Source organism: Staurois parvus, unplaced genomic scaffold (assembly GCF_062004578.1).
Source record: "Staurois parvus isolate SC_StPar_1 unplaced genomic scaffold, SC_StPar_1.0 ptg002060l, whole genome shotgun sequence".
NCBI lineage: Eukaryota > Metazoa > Chordata > Amphibia > Anura > Ranidae > Staurois > Staurois parvus.
Window position 1 is genome coordinate 83,756 of NW_028319856.1, and position 20,177 is coordinate 103,932.

General features: G+C 43.3%; 1 protein-coding gene and 1 long non-coding RNA gene across 2 annotated transcripts in view; one reads left to right on the plus strand and one right to left on the minus strand.

The window, feature by feature from the left end:
- Nucleotides 1-1,354: 1,354 nt before the first annotated feature.
- LOC149432896 (uncharacterized) overlaps nucleotides 1,355-20,177 on the minus strand; it is a 93,347-nt gene continuing 74,524 nt past the window's right edge. The window contains exons 13-15 of the mRNA XM_089664827.1: nucleotides 4,701-5,069; nucleotides 2,285-2,358; nucleotides 1,355-1,690 (exon numbers count right to left, since the gene is read on the minus strand). Coding sequence (XP_089520953.1) covers nucleotides 2,351-2,358; nucleotides 4,701-5,069 — 377 coding nt within the window. The 3' untranslated portion in view covers nucleotides 1,355-1,690; nucleotides 2,285-2,350. The remainder of the gene's footprint in view (nucleotides 1,691-2,284; nucleotides 2,359-4,700; nucleotides 5,070-20,177) is intronic.
- On the plus strand, nucleotides 8,397-12,107 carry LOC149432897 (uncharacterized). Its single transcript, XR_016308957.1, has 5 exons — nucleotides 8,397-8,465; nucleotides 8,552-8,617; nucleotides 11,364-11,416; nucleotides 11,512-11,577; nucleotides 12,009-12,107. It is a non-coding gene; the product is annotated as an uncharacterized LOC149432897 (long non-coding RNA).

A 20,177-nucleotide genomic window follows, 5' to 3' on the forward strand; every position in this document is an offset into this window, starting at 1 on the left:
ACACATTTTCCAGCACAGCAAAGAAATGCAATGCCCTCTGTAGATGTGCGCAGGTACCATGATGAAAACGTTATTGCACCTACACACGTCTATTAAAAACAGCCCCATTCACAGCCACAAAAACGCATGGCACCACACTACTGTGCGGTTAGGTGCGTCACACTTGGAAAATAACATGCCTGCAGTATTTTGGCATGTTTCCACATGTTAAGCAGCCCATTGAATTCAATGGGCTTTGGGAAAAAATAAATATAACAGACACAAAATGCCACATTCACACAGGTCCTCTGGCCTGTACAGCATGAATGAGTGGGTTGTTTATGTGGCTAGAGCCACCTGTTACACTATGGGGACACAGCAGCTGTATGAACACAGGTTTTAATCTGACAAGTGTGAAGGCGTGGGGAAGTAGCCCTGAATGCTCACTGTGTGTTCAGGGCTGTACACCTGCAACCATATGCTTGTCAAATTAGGATCTGCAGTATTCACATAGTGTAACATAGGTTGCATGCTAATGGCGACAGCCACAAAAACCAAACACTGATTCACACTCTACAGGCCACAGCACCCATGTGAATGAGCCCTCAATTACACAACGTTTGATTTATTAACTCAGTACAGGTTTATCATTTGGATTGAACAGGAATTTGTTTGTGATTGTGTCCATGAAGAAAATGTTGTGTATTTTTACCATATATATAATTTGGATATTTTCTCTGGTGGTGGGGGCCTGTCAGGTATGCTGTATGGGGCCCCGTGATATCTAACAGTGGCCCTGGGTGTATGCTTGTGTCTGTGCCACCTGTATAGTTAGGAAGAACAATAAGTTCTTCTATGGAGTATCTTGAACCTCTGCTATGTACCTCAATGCATCTAGGGATCGGCCACGTCTTCCTATGAAAAATAACAAAATTCGTTGTAATGTTTCCCCTGAAGCAAGCATGAACTAACCCCTTCATATTATAAAGCAGACCGAATTGGCATTTTCCACAATTATGCATAGGCCAGATCTGTGTGCCCAGATAGGACCTCCCAGTGGCTATTCTATGGACAAGGTACACTTTTCTGTATGCCTGATCTTTATTGAGCTGCAATAGTCAATACGCTGCAATGGGCAGAAATATTTGGAAACAAACCACATGAGCTCAAGTATCCAAACATGAATGTTCCTTCATAGCAAGCCTCCATGATGTACTGTATGGGCCTGGCCCACTCCAAATGAATGCATTGTTCTGGTAGGTCCTCCTATTACAGACTTTAGCTACTTGTGGAGGATATTGCACTGACTTTTCCTCAGATTGCATATTATCTGGCCATCTTAAGTCTCGGGAATACAATCAAGAGGATCTGACACTTTTTTAAAGTAACAAAAAATAGTCTTTAATTGACTCAAGATAAAAATAAGCCAACATGGCTAAAACATATCTTGAAAATATGGGGACTCTGATATCCGGCGACAGTCCGTTCACGAACGAGAAGCAATTCTGCACCCCTAAAACCAACACAGAGGAAAGGGATGGTCAAATTGCTGTGCTGCTTCCAAACCACCTCAGGCATGCCAGGGTCTTTATGCAGGTCCTCGATGCCAATTCTTGCCCGCGGCCACAAAATATCCACTGGCCACAAGTGAAGGTGAGTGGAGGACGTGATGGTGGATTTCTACCAGCTTCAACCGCAAGCAGTACCATTCCTGAAAAATGAGAGCAAATAATCATTGACACGTCATCATGACAGTCAATTCTCAGTGCAGGCTATCTAGAGTGTCTTTCCTTTTTAACCATTTCAAGAGTTCAAGGAAACATTCTTGGAGCACCTACTGTGTTTGGAAAGGCCCAAGGTCCCCCCCTCCCCCAGGCACACTAATGCTTACTTGAAGTGGAATCCATCCTGATTTCATGATGTGCTTGAAAAGCTTGCCTCTCTGGTATACGTGGCTCATGAAGGAGTGTTCTTGGGATCACACCAAAACAAGGTGCTTGTTCGGGGAGCAATGGACAGGAGAGAGGGGCCAAGGAATGCTGGCATGGGAGCAGCTAAATGAATGATCTTGGCTGCTCTGTGGCAAGCGGCTGTTCAGAGCAGGTAAAGCAGTCCTTAGACGGGTTGAAAATTGGCTGATCTTCAAAATAAAAAAACACAAAAAGAAAAATCGATTGTTTGATGGGCCGACGTTACCAACGTTCTAAAAATTATCCGATTGTCAACCCGTCTATGGCTGGCATTAGTCTTACATGTGAATTATTGTAGTTTGGAACAATTGTTAAGATCACTTTTCCAAACCCACCTGTGACGTCAGACAGCGAATTGCAACAGGCTTCCCAGGGTCGCCATCTGCCTTCCCCTCCAGCAGTTAATCAGCTGAAAGAAAAATAAACACATTTAGATCCATAGCAGAGATTTATTCCTTCAGAAATCTACAGGTGGCACAGACAATAGGCCCAACTGGCCAGCTGTTCTACTTCCACTTCACTCTCTTGCCCAAAGCCACAGCATTTCTTCATGTAATGTTTGATTGGCCAGGACAACTTGTCATGTTGACTACACACTGGCTAAAATGGCAACCAATGCTTGGCACCCACCCTCTACACAGTATCCTGCTACAGGGCATCATGGGTGCTCGTACCTTGGCCGTGTTGCCATTTTTCCTCGGCTGTCAATCCCTGGGTCCTTGCTACTGATGACTCGGCTGTGCCCGATGATTCCCGAGCATCTCTGATGGGGAGGATAACTGCATGTAAACAAGACAGTTCTCCTCCCTGTCAGCTTGTGCACACTGCTTTGGATGGATGTGCATAGCACAGCCATCCTAAGCAGTGTCCTTACAGTGAAGCACACAGACAGCACAGAGTAAAACAGCACACAGGTAACCCTTGCCTCGCCCCACATGTTAACCCCTTCCTGCCCAGGGCCATTAGTACAGTGCCAGTGCTTTTTGGTCAGCAGTGATCACTGTTTTGGGGATGTCAGGGACAGCAAGTTAATTCCCCCCAGTGGCAAGAATGTCTGCCGCAGTCCCGCTATAAATTACTGCTCCCCACCATTACCAATACAAATAACCCCATTAAAACAGGATCTATTCTGCCATTTGTAGACACTCGAACATTCACAGCAGCAACAAAATTTACATGTATTGTGATTTTAGCCAGCAAAGACATGGAGCAGAATACATTTTGCACTACAGAAATGGACATGTTTAATCTCAAAAAGGGAGAAAGATTGCTTGAGTCACAAAAGTGAATGGCTTGGGTGATCTAGCGCAAGTAATTACAAAACACACAGGTCACAAAATTACTCCAAATGAAAGCTAAAATTCTGGGATACAAAGGATTTACATTTCATTTGGGGCCAGCGTTGCATGACCACACAATTGTCAGTTCAAGTAACGCATTGCTGTAATGCTATAAATGGCCTGGTCAGGAAGGGGTGAAATCCTCAGGAGGGCATGTGGTTAACATCTGTGTCCGTGGGAGGGAGAGTCTGCAAACATGCCATTTACGGCTGTTGCAAGGCAACAAGCAAATCAGTTGATACAGCAGGGTGTTTGTGAGATGACTTACCATTAGTGACCTCTTGTAGCAAAGGATGTTCTTGCATAGGTCACCCCTGTGATTTAGGGAGGGCATAAAGCCGGAGCACAGACACAAAATGGCTGATTTGCTGCACCCAAAAGTGTGACCCATGTGGCCTGTGATGCTGCCCTGGGACATGAATATTCCTGCCAATAGAGTGGGCCCCCCTGGTGGAGCAAATCACTTACTTCTTATAGGGTTCAGGGTAGCAAAGGACGTCCTTGGGTTTGAAAGTGATGCCCCCTTCTAATTTACAAATTTAAAATTCATGGCCAGAGAACAATATGGGCTGGTTCACGAGCATTGAATGGGTGTTGGCTTTCGAGTAGTATAAATCTCATTGGCAGATTTGGCCCCTCATACCATTTTTGAGCCAGTGATAGAAAAGACACTTCAAGCTGAGCTCCACCCAAAAGGGGAATTTCAACTTTAATGCATGTCTCCCGCTCCTGGTTAAGGATTGTCACGTTTGTGTATAGAGTCTTTGAATGGGACAGGTACCTGATCCCGCTTGCGCTGCAATTGTAAATTGCCCTACTACCCCCTCTGTTGTTTAATTGGAGGTGTCTGGTCCCTGAAGACTACGGGACCATTCCCAAAGTGCAGCGCTACTCAAGCATGTGTAGTGGGCACCTGCTTAGGAAGCCAAAAGCTGTCACAGACAGGGGCACACATTGAAGATGGTGGTGCCAGGGCGAGAAGATGGCTGATAAAACCAGTCATGGTGAGTACCCTGCTGGATGGAGGGAGCGTTGAGTGTCTGTATTTGACAAGTCAGCAGCTACCTTTTTGATATCTGCTGAGTTTGATTGTTGAACAAATCAAATGGAAAACCTTTAACTTGGAGGACGAACTTACATTAGGTCTAATCTTTGCTCTCCAATTTCCATATGCTCTGTCAAACTTTTACTTTCTTGTTCAATAAATAAGACCTGTACTTGGCCATTCTTGTGTGGATCATTCTTGGTAATATTGTAGTCTGTTACTAAGACTAATATTTTCTCACCTCAGATATACTAGCCAATTCAATGTATATAACTTAATTTAAGATAACGATTATACAAGACCAAAACAAGGACCTAATTGACTGCAACTGCAACAAATTTAATCTACCTATGGTAGAATACGTACATGTGAAGTAGCGAGTGATCAGGTCAGCTCGCGTGGCCATCCCATCATCTGTATTGGAGCTTCGGGACACGCGCAGCTGATGGACTTCCGGCTCCCTCTCCTCAGAAGTCTCCCAGGAATCATTCCTCACCTGGCAGATGTTGTGTAGGAGGCAACAGGCAAGGATGATCCTGGAAGACTTCTGAGGAGAGTATAATAACTCCCCCCCAGGCCTGGCCAAACACAAGAAACGGGATTTGAGCAGACCTATGGTCTGCTCGATGATGGCTCTGGTTTTGGCCTGAGCCTTGTTGTAGTGTTTCTGGGCCAGGCTCTGGGGGTACCTGACTGGAGCCATCAGCCACGTCAGCTGCGGATAGCCGGCATCCCCTACAAAAAAAAGAACAAATGTGGTCAAGTCATTGCATTAGTATGGTATTACATTATATAGATGTTCAAACCGTACATCATTTCTAAGGTTGGTTCCTACCTAGACACAATTGATAGCCTGTCTCCATTGTACAGTGACCACATTTTGTACAATGTGAATATCAAAGTACTTTAGAGCATGAAGTCAGTGTTGGAATACATGGACCTTACTTATGTCTTTCTCACATTATCTGCTGATTGGTGCATATATGTATCCCCTTGTTTTTGGTTTAGGGCCTAGAGTCCACATCTATATGGCGCAAGTTGAATCTTTGGATGGGCTGAGAGGGTGTTCCCAGCACAGTTCTCAGTGGGGCTAAAGAAAGAGCTATATGTATGTGTGCAAAGGTTAGCTTTACGATCATGTTATTGCTATGATTGGCAAGCATAGTGGCCTCCTAACTGCAGGGTCTGGGCCTATATCAGCTATGGTAACATGCATGCAATATTATAGTTCACGTGTAGCCACAAACACACACAATAACTTGCCAAGAAGCCAGCCATCTGGCATTTGGCCGCTTTCGAATTTTCGGAATACACCCGACTGCTGGAGGATGAAAGCATCATGGCACGACCCTGGAAAACCCGAGTTCACACTCATAATCCGCTGTCTGGTGTCACAAACCAGTTGTACGTTGAGGGAATGGTACTGCTTGCGGTTGCGATAATCTCTTTCTTCTGTCTTGGGTGCTCGTATTGCAACATGGGTACAATCTATCACACCCAGGACTCGTGGCATTTGTGCCCGACAGTAGAAATCCACCTTCACACCATTCCGCTCCTCTTCATTTCGTGGCCAGTGAATAAATTGCGGCGCCAGGTCAAGAATGGCATATATGACCTGCATAAAAACCCTGGACATGGTTGGCTGACTCAATCCAACCACAAGTCCAGAGGTGGTTTGGAAGCGGCCCCGACCCAAAATGTAGAGGGTCGCCAGCAATTTGACCATCCCGGGTACAGCATGACTGCGCCTTGTGGTCGGCACAATCTTTTCCTCTATGAGGTCATAGAGGTGCAGAATTGATTCTCGTCCTAAACGGAACCAACACCAGATATCAGAGTCCCGCATATTCTCCAAATTTGCTCTTTGAAAAAAAAAGTCTTGGTTGGTGCAAGGGCACCAAAGCCTGTGGCACAGTTTCCTGCTGTGCAGCAGCAAAGTTGGTTGAAAACCTTTACTGCCACATTGATACACTCATCGCACGCCTCATCCAACTCAGCAAGCCTCTCCTGCCAACTCATACCCACCATCTCTAACCCACAGACTAGGCAGATTTCGCGCCTATTTATATGCACATGGAGATGACGCGCATGAATATGCGACACAGGCGCACGATTATGCGTCACTGGCGCACGATTATGCGTCACTGGCGCACGACTATAAATGAGAGCATGTGGAAAGTCGGTCTTCTCAGATGTGTGGAGGAAGCTATCAGAAAGTAAGCTTACAAAGTTGTTTAAAAGTATGATTTCACTGATATTTGTTACTAGAAACAGCTTAAAATATGCTAGACAATTATTATGTGAAAACAAATGTATCCTTCTCTACTTAATTTACACATTTTTGGGATTGTATATGAGCTTTTCATTTAGCTCATTTTCAGCTGGTTATAGCACCTGTAATGTGCCAGTGCCCAAAGCATTCACTTATCTTATAATGTGTTGTTTGCCTGGCCAAAAATTGCATTTTTGGCAAGACTTTTGCTCTTAATGTCTGACCTTATTCTCCCCACAATTTTCAACATCACACCAGTGCGAGTTGGTAAGTGTGGTCCCCACTAGGGCATGTGCTGTGTATGGAGAGCGGAAGCGTGACTTTGGCCCTCCTGTCTTTTGTCTCCCTTTGCAGTTTTATGACGCATCACCCCCTACCCCACCCCCAGGCAGGGGCTATTCTTATTGGTAAGTGTGGTCCCCACTAGAGCATGTGCTGTGTATGGAGAGCGGAAGCGTGACCTTGGCCCTCCTGTCTTTTGTCTCCCTTTGCAGTTTTCTGACGCATCACCCCCTACCCCACCCCCAGGCAGGGGCTATTCATATTGGTAAGTGTGGTCCCCACTAGGGCGTGTGCTGTGTATGGAGAGCGGAAGCGTGACTTTGGTCCTCCTGTCTTTTGTCTCCCTTTGCAGTTTTCTGATGCATCACCCCCTACCCCACCCCCAGGCAGGGGCTATTCATATTGGTAAGTGTCATCCCCACTAGGGCATGTGCTGTGTATGGAGAGCGGAAGCGTGACTTTGGCCCTCCTGTCTTTTGTCTCCCTTTGCAGTTTTCTGACGCATCACCCCCTACCCCACCCCCAGGCAGGGGCTATTCATATTGGTAAGTGTGGTCCTTCCTCCAGGGCATGTGCTGTCTTTGGAGGCCAGACACCTAACCCTTGCCCTTATGTCACTTTTTGTGTTTCAGATATCTTCTGGTTGGATAGATTCCTGCTGCTGCTGCTGCAAACAGCACCCAGCCAGACCCCCTGCTCACCTGTCCTCCCATGGTGGGAGGAAGAGGCCATGGACCCAGGGGGGGCCGTGGTGTCAGTCAGGGCACTGAGCCTTTCCCTGGGCCATTTGGCAGGGGGGGCATGGAGGGCCGGGGGTCTGGCTCTGGTGTGAGGGGGCGCCAAGTTGGTGGCAGAAGGAGCCAGGCTTCCCTCCGAGAAGAGGTGGAAGCTGCGGCTGCTGCCTCCCCTTCTAGTCCTGGTGAAGGCACATCAAGGGGAGGCAGACGGGGCTGGGGCTGGGGCCGGGGCCAGGCCTGGCCTCAGGCCCCTACTGATGCCAGGTTTCCACCCTTCTCCTGCAGAGAGAACTGGGCCCTGATAAATGCCTTCATGGAAAGGCGAGAAGGCATTCTGGGGTCCAGCTCCTCCCGCAGTGGTCAGGCGGCCAAGGACCATCTGTGGGAGGAGATTGCGGTGGTTGTGAATGCAGTGGGGACGGTACGCCGGACCCTCCCGAACATCAAGAAGCGTATGCGTGATCTGAGATGTCGTTTGAAGTCAAAGTTGGCTGAGTGGGCTAAGCAGGGGCATGTTACCCACGAAGGTGTGGATCCCGCCTATTATGAGCGCCTGTCTCGGGACGAACGAGGACTTCTCCCAGTCATCAGCATGTCCACAATTTTTGGGGTGACGGCTCGTGTAGACACTGATGACTTGCAGAGTGGTAAGTACACTACGCATTTTGTCTATAAAGTTGTGTTATCTTATTGAAAAGCAAAGTGTGTGAAATAGTGTAGCTTTACATTTGTTGTTCATTTTGTCTTGTGTTGTAGCCCGTCCCGAGTTAGGTGCTGCCCCTGCTAGCCCCTCAGACGACTCGGATCACGCATACGCTGATCCAGAGGTGTTCACTCCTGGTAAGTACTCATTGGGAATGCACCCCGTAATGTTGAACAAGCTGCTAAAACATCAAACATCTTACATGTCAATGTCCTATTCACAGCACAACATCAGCAGGAGGAGGAGGAGAGGCTCCACCCACTGCAGTCAGACCAGGAGGAAGGTCTGGGTATGTATTAATGTGCTTGCCTAGAACAATCATAATCACTCTGGATGAGCCAATGAGCATCCTCTGAGGAATGCAGAACAAACCAAATGCTAAACTCTGTGTGAACACAAATATATCTCCACAACACGCTGTATTTCTTTGGGCCTCCTCACTGTACTGCACTCGAAACCGTAGAGAAATCAATGTGAAAAAATGTTACCACACAGAAATGTGTCTTATCCCTGCCACATGTTGTGGGCCCAGTTTCCCCAGACCAATACAAGCAGGTAACACCACAAAACCAAATGTGGGAACAAACAGAGTAATAACGTTCCAAACATCACTAATTAGCGGACATCTCCTGAGCGTTCCAAATCAGACTCCCTCGTAACTTCAGAAATTCGCCCAGGCACAAACACATTCCACACATGTAAACACATACACGTAATCTGACCAATGTCAAAATGCACAACTCTGACAGTCCCAGAATATCCAATGTGTTTGGTGTGCATATATCATGCCTGCTCAATATACAGGAAATGATGTGCTCCACTACAGGGACCCATCACTCCCAATTGTGCCACTCAACTTCAGGTTTTTGCCCACACAAAGGGAAGGTCAAACACACTTTGGCCAACACTATGGTTGGCAGAATTGGCAACATCTCTCAAATTCTATTGTAATCAGTAAGTAGCATTTTAAAGCTGCAGGTCTCCAGGCAAATACATGGACAAAGTAAAGACCAAAAGAGCTCATGCTTGTATACATTTCCATTCAATGAGTTTATTGGGCACCTTAAGGATGCTGATTTCCAGAGTAGTGTTTAAACACCTGTCACCTGCACTGTAGTTGTCATTGGCCTACAGTCCAGGGAGGTAATCAAATGACGCCCACCTGCATGCCCCTGGGGGCTCACACCTGCCAACTTCTGTGGCCTTTACCATTTGATCATGGCAGATCAATGCTCAATGCAATTGCCAGTTATTGCCTGCACCTTCCTCACGCTGTCAATGTGAAGAATGTACTGCAAACAACTGACAATTTGTAGAGGATTTCTCGCCAATGATCATCAGGGCACTGATGATCATTGCCATGATGATCAATGCCCAGCCTTGCCACCAGTCAGTGCCGCGTATCAGTGGCCATCATTGGTGCAGATCAGTGCCACCTCATCATTGCAGTCTCATCAACAGCTCAGTGAAGGTGAAAACTTACCTGTTTGAAGAATTTGCTAAGAGAAAACAAGAGAAACATAGTTTTCCACATTCTTAGGTGGTTATGTATTTTTACGAACACCAAAAAAACACACAGTAGCCATTAAATATCCCCCAAAACAACCACTATTTGTCTGAAAACAATGTCAGATGAGTACAGTGTTGCCTGACCACAATTGTCATTCAAAGTGTAACAGCATTGAAAGGTGAAAGTTGTCCAGCCCAGGAAGGAATTTTAACTGGCCAGTAGGCAAGTGGTTTAAAAATATCTGTGCTGACACGTCTGCCAGTAATATCTAGTGGGCCCCTCTCCTGACTTGTTTCATCATGTCATCTGGGACATAAGCCCAGTAAAACTTTAGAGGTCAACATCTAGAAATGTAGCTACTCACCCAATTGTAAAGCTTAAAGTGATGGCGTCCATTTTACCATAGCTCAAAATGCAGAGGCAAAATCAAAGACATACCAACACTGAGTATTTTTGGAGCCATTTTCCCCAAGCCAAAAAACACAGCCAGATCACAATTAAAGCACACACAATTGCTAATTTTCCAAGTCACGAATAAGGAATATCCAGGGGCAAATATTTGTACTGTGTCTTCCCTCCTCCCCCCCCAAAACAAAGTAAATGAAATAATGTTTTTGGCCTCTCATGTAAACATGAGGCCAATTAGACTGCTTGAGCTTGGCACATCACATTACTAGCAGGAAGATCTATTCCTTTGCCAGACCTATCCACCCAGATCCTTTGCTTTGAAGTCGCCTTAAACCCAAAAGGCATCATAAAGACTAATCTATTGTTCATTGACAAATACACTATATTGGCAACACCGCTGGGATGCCTTCCTTTCTGCATACATGAACTTGAATGGCATTTCAATCTTAGTCCGTATGGTTCAATATTGAGTAGTCCCGCCATTTGTAGCTCAAAGAGCTTCAAATTGTCTGGAAAGGCTGTTTAATCTTATTGGATATTTTTAGACTGGCACATGAGATAATAATTTTCTTTTTCACATGGAGTTGTCATGAGACCTATGTTTTAAAAGTGATTCAAGGATTTTTGTATGCATTGGTCTTGATCTCTTCAGATCCACGGTTATATCAACAATTCTTTGGGATGCATTTACATGCGTTTGTGCTTTGTAAATATTTTGTGGCACCTTTATATTTGATTAGAGCATTTTGGGTTGGTATTTAAGCCTTTTTGGAATGTTGCCTTAAGAAATGTTATATCTTTGGATTAAATGTTTGAAGGCCAAGGTCTAAAAGCCTGCAGTAGCTTATCGGCATATTGTAGCCATCCTAACACATCTGCCTCCTTGTTTGGCAGGAAAGGTGCCCACTAATTCTCGTGGCCCCTGCTCCTGAGCCTTACCATGCCTCTTTCTACTCCCAAACAGTCTTGTGGCTTGTAGCTGCCAGTGTCTTATTTCTCTGGATAAATTGTTGTGAAAAACATAATGAGCAAACCCTCAAACCTTGAACAAAAATGTCAGATCATACATACAGCCGAACTTCTGTCTGTTGCTAATCATCTTGAAATCTATTTTCAGCTCTTCATGCCCCAGCTGACAGAGTGGGTGAACAATCTGCATCCGATGTTGGGGTATGGGAACTGCTGTAATTGGGTGGGGATATTCAAATGCATGTTGCATGTGTATTTGTGGAATCTCATGCCCTTTTTTTGTTTTTGTGGTGCAGGGACGTTCAGGCACTCCAATAGTTCAGCAAAGTCCGTCACCGACATCTGAGCTGCCTCAACGTCAGGTGAGAGATGCTAAAGATGTTATCCATAATGAGTTACCCATTTAGAGCATAACTGTTCCTGGCTGGGCAGGATTTGGCAACGTGATGTGTAACTTACTTTTTTGGGATCATTGCTTAGTCATGAGCTGGAGAGAGTGATATGCATGTGACAATTTGGAATTTTAGCTGTTCACTTTGTCTAAATCCCAATCCAATCACATTACAGACCCAGAAGGTATCAGTCTGGGTAAAGCAGCCAAATCATTTATTTTGGCCAGATGTTCATCCAGTGTAATATGTCAGGGAAAGGCATTTGCTAATACCTGGTCCTAGGGGTGGGACAAGAACATGAGCTAGTGTTTGTTGTCGGATGAGCCCCCTGTCCTACTGTATGCTTGTGCTGTGTGTTAAACACTCTTTGAATACATTTTTTTGTTTGTTTCTCCTTGCAGCCAACATTGGATTCAGCTGGATTGGCACCTCATCCACCTGAACACAGCCCCCTTCTTGTGCTTGGGGAAAGGCTGGTGTCCAATCTGGAGAGATTATTGGAGCAAAGGAGGAATTATACTTAAATAATAAAGTGCAGCGCTAAGAAGGATGAAAAGTCAATAGGGTGATAATCTAGTATCACAATGGTAAACTGTAGAGATACGGATTCCCACGGCCTCCACTCTGTCAGAGTAACAGAAATGCGCACTCACCGGAAACGCATGGGTTATGCGCATGTGTGATTATGCATCACGGGCAATGGGTACATCAGAATCCAGGCAGCCAGGCGTCTCCCTCACGGTGGGTCATCACAGACTCCTATAACAGGTCCGGGGGATCCCCTTAAGGTAAGCCAGGTGTTTCAGGAGAAACCTCCTCTCAGGATGGCAAAGTGCTTTCTCTATGGGAGTGAAAGCTCCAGACAGGAGCCCCAGAAAACAAATGCCCAAAATAGTGTAGTATGTCCAAAAACTCTGGTTTATTTATAAAAACAGCAGCAGGGCAGTATGCATATAGTACATCATGGATATGGTGAAAAGCATAGAGTAAAAGATGCAGTACTGACCCCAATAGTATAGACCGCCGGGCCTCCTCGTGGCTCCGGCGGGTGAATGACGTCACGCTCTGTACAGTTCCTCCTTAGGCCTTTCGTGCTAAAGGCACATCATCAGAGGGGAGACTGCACAGAAGCATGACAGACGCCAGTGTCAGAAATAGGGGAAATGGCACATGCGCAGTGAGCCGCGGCCATTTTCCCGAAGAAGAACACGCACTGCGCATGCGCGAGCACGGCAGCGCCATTTTGCCGTGGATCCGCGATCTACCATGTAGTGAGGAGGAGACAGAGAAGTCTCAATGTGCAAAACCCAAAAACAGTTGCTAGCTATGTCACAGACCCCAGGGAATTTGCTGTAAACACTATATCCTTATAGAAAGTGGAAGTGCAAATAGCTATAACATTAACAGTGCACAAAATGATCTATGGGGTATAGGGATCCCCTCAGTGAATGGCATAAGATTATGTAACGGACCACGGCAAGATGCAAAGTACAAACGCATAAATGATACAAATTTCAGATATAAGGAAATAAAATGAGGACATATAATATAAAACCTCAGATGTTATATATATCGTGTGTTGGATCTGGCAAAATAGCATATCTGATATCGCAATGCCAGACCCAGTCAGGATATCGAATATATGTCCCATAATAGATATATATGGAAACTGCAGGAAATCAGGGTAAAAAGAGGTAAAAAACCTAAAACGCTTAAAACCAGTAAAAGGTTTATAGAAACCGCATATTCCTTCCTGCGCCCGTCTCCCAAATGAACATAAGAAGCAGGGCGGGAGGAGGCAATTAGTAATAAAAAAGACTGGTATAACAGTCAGGGTAGATACACGATAGAATGCCAGATGCTAAAATGTTATACACATGGAAAAATGTCTCTCGTGATAAATTGCCAAATGTTAAAATGTTATACACATGGAAAAATATCTCTCATGCTGGAAATAAACACATGATGAGAATCCGACACAATTAAAACATAATATGCAAGATAAGCTCAAATCACAATATATGATTATATGAAAGATAAAAACCGTCAGTTGTTAGCAATGAAGCAATTGACGTCTACCTCAATGTTATGGCCTAAAGGATGTAAAGATTGGAGCTCAAACACCCATCTAGTTTCGGCTTGGGAAACTGCCCTAGTTTTATTAATACCCCTCCAATGGTTACTGATCACATCAATGCCAGTAAATTTGAGTGAAGAAGGGTCCTTATTATGGTGAAGGCGGTAATGATTTGATAATGAATGCTCCCTAAAACCCTTCTTAATATTAGAAACATGCTCACGTAACCGGTCACGTAGACGTCTTGTTGTCCTGCCAATATACTGTTTGTGACAGGGACACTGTAGTAAATATACTACAAATTTGCTATGACAAGAGATGAAATGTTTGATGTTATAACTTTTGCCAGTAACTGATGATTGGAATGTGCTGACTTTCCTTTTTCTGGTATTGTCACACTTGCAGATGATGCATCTGTTACAGGGGTGAAACCCATTTAAATCATTAAACAAAGAAATGTTATTAGGGGGATCAACAACATTTGGTGCAATCATATGTCTAACAGCGGTTGCTTTCCGAAATACAATTTCCGGTTTCTCCGGTAGTATTGCTGTAAGAACTGGGTCCATTTTTAAAATACCCCAATTATCATTCATTATTTTATTGATTGCCTTATATTGGGTCGAGAAAGATGTAACGAAGGGGCAGATTTTTTTCTGATTGTTCCTTGTTTTATCCATCAACATGGTGTTTCTATTCATCTGCGCCACTAAACGAATAGTATGATCAAGGGTTGCCTCACTGTATCCCTTCTCTAGAAACCTATATTTTAAGATATTGGCCTGAACATGAAAAGTCTCATCATCCGAGCAATTGCGCCTAATCCTCATTATCTGTCCTTTTGGAATATTGGACAGCCATTTGGGATGATGACAACTCCCAAGAGGAATGAAGCTATTGCGATCTGTCGCTTTAAAGAAAGATTTAGTGGTAATCCTGCCCATGTAGTTGACAAGAGTTAAATCTAAGAAATTAATCTCTTCACGGCTGTAAACGTATGTGAGTTTGATGTTAAGAGTATTGTTATTTAATGAGTTAAAGAAGTTTATGAGAGACTCCTCCTCCCCATTCCATAGAAGCAAGATATCATCAATATATCTTTTGTAAAACAACAGCTCTGGCCAATCTCTGGCAAAAATAAGGTCTTCCTCCCACCTGGCCATAAACAGGTTTGCCAGGGAGGGGGCAAACTTTGCCCCCATTGCCACGCCTCTTATCTGCAGATAGTAGTCTTTGTTGAACCAAAAATAGTTCCTGAACATAGCAAATTCTAATAGCTCTAGAATGAAATTCTTCTGGGTGACAGGTAAGGAGCTGTAATGTGTTAAAAAGAAATCAGCTGCTTCCATACCATCATTGTGATTAATATTTGAATACAGAGAAGCGACATCCGCTGTAACTAAAAAGGTGTCGGGAGAAGTAACTAAGGAGCTGACCTCGTTTAGAACCTGTTTAGTGTCCTTTAAGTATGCTGCAGTTTGTAAAACGAGTGGCTGGAGAAAAAAGTCCACATATTCACCAATCCTAGAGGATAAGGAACCAATACCGCTTATTATTGGTCTCCCCGGAGGTTTTATGGGGTCCTTATGAACCTTCGGTAATATATATAAGACTGGTAACTTAGGTGCTGATGGACATAAGTAGGACTTTTCTTTTTTATTCAGAATACCTTCTCCATACCCCTTATTAATGATGTTTTTAAGAGAACGTTTGTACTCTATTTTAGGATCCTTAGGTAAACGGACATAAGTGGTATTATCACTCAAAATGTTGTTGACCTCATTGATATAGTCTTCCTTGTTAAGAACCACTACACCTCCACCTTTGTCCGCTGGTCTTATTACCAAATTCTTCCTTTCTAATAATGATTTAATGGCTTTAGTATCGCCTGTTCTGTCAAAAGGTCTTTTAAATGGTATTTCTCTCAATTCTTTCAGGACCTTATCTCTAAATAAATTCACGTACGAGTGAGTTTGTGGAGGAGGGTTATAGGTGGATGCATTGTGTAGATTAGAATGAGTGTATTTGCCAATCGGTACATCTCTATTGATAGGATTATTCGCAAAATACCTTTTCAGGGATAATTGTCGTGCGAACTTATGTATGTCCATATAGGTTTCAAACTTGTTCAGGTTTTTTGATGGGGCGTATTTCAATCCTTTATCAAGCAAGTGAAGCTCTTTTTCTGTAAGGCTAGTTCCACTGAGGTTAAAGATACCTTGTGCCTTTACACCCTCCTTTTCTTTGGAGTGTCCATTTGTTCTCTTCCCTCCTCTCTTTCCCCTCCCGTGTCCCTTCTTTTTCGTGTATTGCTTACCCCTAAAAAAGGCTGACGGGGATAATTGGTAGTTTGTTGATAGTAATCAGGATTTTGTTGCTGGTTGTAATAATAATCCGAATTAGGTGGTGGTCTAAAGTTATTGTTATATGGTTTATTATTCTTAATATTATTGTGATTAGTTGGTCTTGATCGGGAATTATCCTGTTTAGGTTTGTGGTAAGTGCCTTTGTTGTAGTTTTTACCCCCTTTATTATTCCTGGGAGATGAGTAGTGTGTCTGTTGTTGCCCTTTAAACTGTTGAGGTTGGTACTGGTCATGATTATACGAACCAGAGGGGTAATAATTCCCATACGACCTATCACATTCATTATGAGGATAAGGATGATGATTTCTAGATGGAGTATTAGTGGTATTTGAATACCAGCGGAAATCTCGTGATCCTATATTGTCATCATGAACGTTCTGCAAAGGTTCATACCTGTTGTAGGTAGGTGGGCCATAATGTTGATAATCGTGATCTCTCATGATTGGTCTACTTTGGTTTTTATTTGGTCCCATCATAGGGGGTATGTGGTTAGGGACTGGTTGGTTAACAAGGTCTAATTGTTTCTGCCAATCAAAAACCATTTTGTCTGAATAATCCTTGTAATCTCTATTGTATTTTTTCCTCTTTTTAATTTTCTGTTCTTTTTCCACCCCTTCCATATGAACCTTTAATTTATCGGATTCAAATTTATATTTCTCATTATCTTTAAAGGGGGTTAGTTTCTCTCGCACTAAATTAATTTCTTTATCCAAGTATGCTAACTTTTTCTTTTTGCGTATAATGAGAAATTTTAAAAGGTCAATACCAGTGTTGTTAAAAAATTGGTACCACTCAAAATGGCTACTTGGATCCTCCGAATCTGGGCGTATATCCCACCGGAGTGATCTGGGAACCATTTGTTCTTTAATATACTTTTCCAGGAAAGATACATCCCATAAAGTTTTAATTTCGGCAGTAGTTAAATTTTTTAAATGTACAAAGAGTCCCTTTAAGTCATCACTGTCATCATTGTCTAATGTATAGAAATCCTCAGGGATGGCGCCCCTTGAGGATCTGAGGTCAAAAATATCCCCCATATTACAGTTAGATAATATGTAAGAGCAAATAAAGAGCAGCTACAAACTGGTAATGGTAAAATAGAAGTATATATGAAATATGTAGTGAGCGCTCTAATAGAAGTCAGCAGCTGGAACACATTAGGCAACCATAATGCCTTAAACATAAACAATCAATCTTAAATAATAAAGTGCAGCGCTAAGAAGGATGAAAAGTCAATAGGGTGATAATCTAGTATCACAATGGTAAACTGTAGAGATACGGATTCCCACGGCCTCCACTCTGTCAGAGTAACAGAAATGCGCACTCACCGGAAACGCATGGGTTATGCGCATGTGTGATTATGCATCACGGGCAATGGGTACATCAGAATCCAGGCAGCCAGGCGTCTCCCTCACGGTGGGTCATCACAGACTCCTATAACAGGTCCGGGGGATCCCCTTAAGGTAAGCCAGGTGTTTCAGGAGAAACCTCCTCTCAGGATGGCAAAGTGCTTTCTCTATGGGAGTGAAAGCTCCAGACAGGAGCCCCAGAAAACAAATGCCCAAAATAGTGTAGTATGTCCAAAAACTCTGGTTTATTTATAAAAACAGCAGCAGGGCAGTATGCATATAGTACATCATGGATATGGTGAAAAGCATAGAGTAAAAGATGCAGTACTGACCCCAATAGTATAGACCGCCGGGCCTCCTCGTGGCTCCGGCGGGTGAATGACGTCACGCTCTGTACAGTTCCTCCTTAGGCCTTTCGTGCTAAAGGCACATCATCAGAGGGGAGACTGCACAGAAGCGTGACAGACGCCAGTGTCAGAAATAGGGGAAATGGCACATGCGCAGTGAGCCGCGGCCATTTTCCCGAAGAAGAACACGCACTGCGCATGCGCGAGCACGGCAGCGCCATTTTGCCGTGGATCCGCGATCTACCATGTAGTGAGGAGGAGACAGAGAAGTCTCAATGTGCAAAACCCAAAAACAGTTGCTAGCTATGTCACAGACCCCAGGGAATTTGCTGTAAACACTATATCCTTATAGAAAGTGGAAGTGCAAATAGCTATAACATTAACAGTGCACAAAATGATCTATGGGGTATAGGGATCCCCTCAGTGAATGGCATAAGATTATGTAACGGACCACGGCAAGATGCAAAGTACAAAAGCATAAATGATACAAATTTCAGATATAAGGAAATAAAATTAGGACATATAATATAAAACCTAAGATGTTATATATATCGTGTGTTGGATCTGGCAAAATAGCATATCTGATATCGCAATGCCAGACCCAGTCAGGATATCGAATATATGTCCCATAATAGATATATATGGAAACTGCAGGAAATCAGGGTAAAAAGAGGTAAAAAACCTAAAACGCTTAAAACCAGTAAAAGGTTTATAGAAACCGCATATTCCTTCCTGCGCCCGTCTCCCAAATGAACATAAGAAGCAGGGCGGGAGGAGGCAATTAGTAATAAAAAAGACTGGTATAACAGTCAGGGTAGATACACGATAGAATGCCAGATGCTAAAATGTTATACACATGGAAAAATGTCTCTCGTGATAAATTGCCAAATGTTAAAATGTTATACACATGGAAAAATATCTCTCATGCTGGAAATAAACACATGATGAGAATCCGACACAATTAAAACATAATATGCAAGATAAGCTCAAATCACAATATATGATTATATGAAAGATAAAAACCGTCAGTTGTTAGCAATGAAGCAATTGACGTCTACCTCAATGTTATGGCCTAAAGGATGTAAAGATTGGAGCTCAAACACCCATCTAGTTTCGGCTTGGGAAACTGCCCTAGTTTTATTAATACCCCTCCAATGGTTACTGATCACATCAATGCCAGTAAATTTGAGTGAAGAAGGGTCCTTATTATGGTGAAGGCGGTAATGATTTGATAATGAATGCTCCCTAAAACCCTTCTTAATATTAGAAACATGCTCCCGTAACCGGTCACGTAGACGTCTTGTTGTCCTGCCAATATACTGTTTGTGACAGGGACACTGTAGTAAATATACTACAAATTTGCTATGACAAGAGATGAAATGTTTGATGTTATAACTTTTGCCAGTAACTGATGATTGGAATGTGCTGACTTTCCTTTTTCTGGTATTGTCACACTTGCAGATGATGCATCTGTTACAGGGGTGAAACCCTTTTAAATCATTAAACAAAGAAATGTTATTAGGGGGATCAACAACATTTGGTGCAATCATATGTCTAACAGCGGTTGCTTTCCGAAATACAATTTCCGGTTTCTCCGGTAGTATTGCTGTAAGAACTGGGTCCATTTTTAAAATACCCCAATTATCATTCATTATTTTATTGATTGCCTTATATTGGGTCGAGAAAGATGTAACGAAGGGGCAGATTTTTTTCTGATTGTTCCTTGTTTTATCCATCAACATGGTGTTTCTATTCATCTGCGCCACTAAACGAATAGTATGATCAAGGGTTGCCTCACTGTATCCCTTCTCTAGAAACCTATATTTTAAGATATTGGCCTGAACATGAAAAGTCTCATCATCCGAGCAATTGCGCCTAATCCTCATTATCTGTCCTTTTGGAATATTGGACAGCCATTTGGGATGATGACAACTCCCAAGAGGAATGAAGCTATTGCGATCTGTCGCTTTAAAGAAAGATTTAGTGGTAATCTTGTAATCATGTAGTTGACAAGAGTTAAATCTAAGAAATTAATCTCTTCACGGCTGTAAACGTATGTGAGTTTGATGTTAAGAGTATTGTTATTTAATGAGTTAAAGAAGTTTATGAGAGACTCCTCCTCCCCATTCCATAGAAGCAAGATATCATCAATATATCTTTTGTAAAACAACAGCTCTGGCCAATCTCTGGCAAAAATAAAAACCAAAGTAGACCAATCATGAGAGATCACGATTATCAACATTATGACCCACCTACCTACAACAGGTATGAACCTTTGCAGAACTTTCATGATGACAATATAGGATCACGAGATTTCCGCTGGTATTCAAATACCACTAATACTCCATCTAGAAATCATCATCCTTATCCTCATAATGAATGTGATAGGTCGTATGGGAATTATTACCCCTCTGGTTCGTATAATCATGAC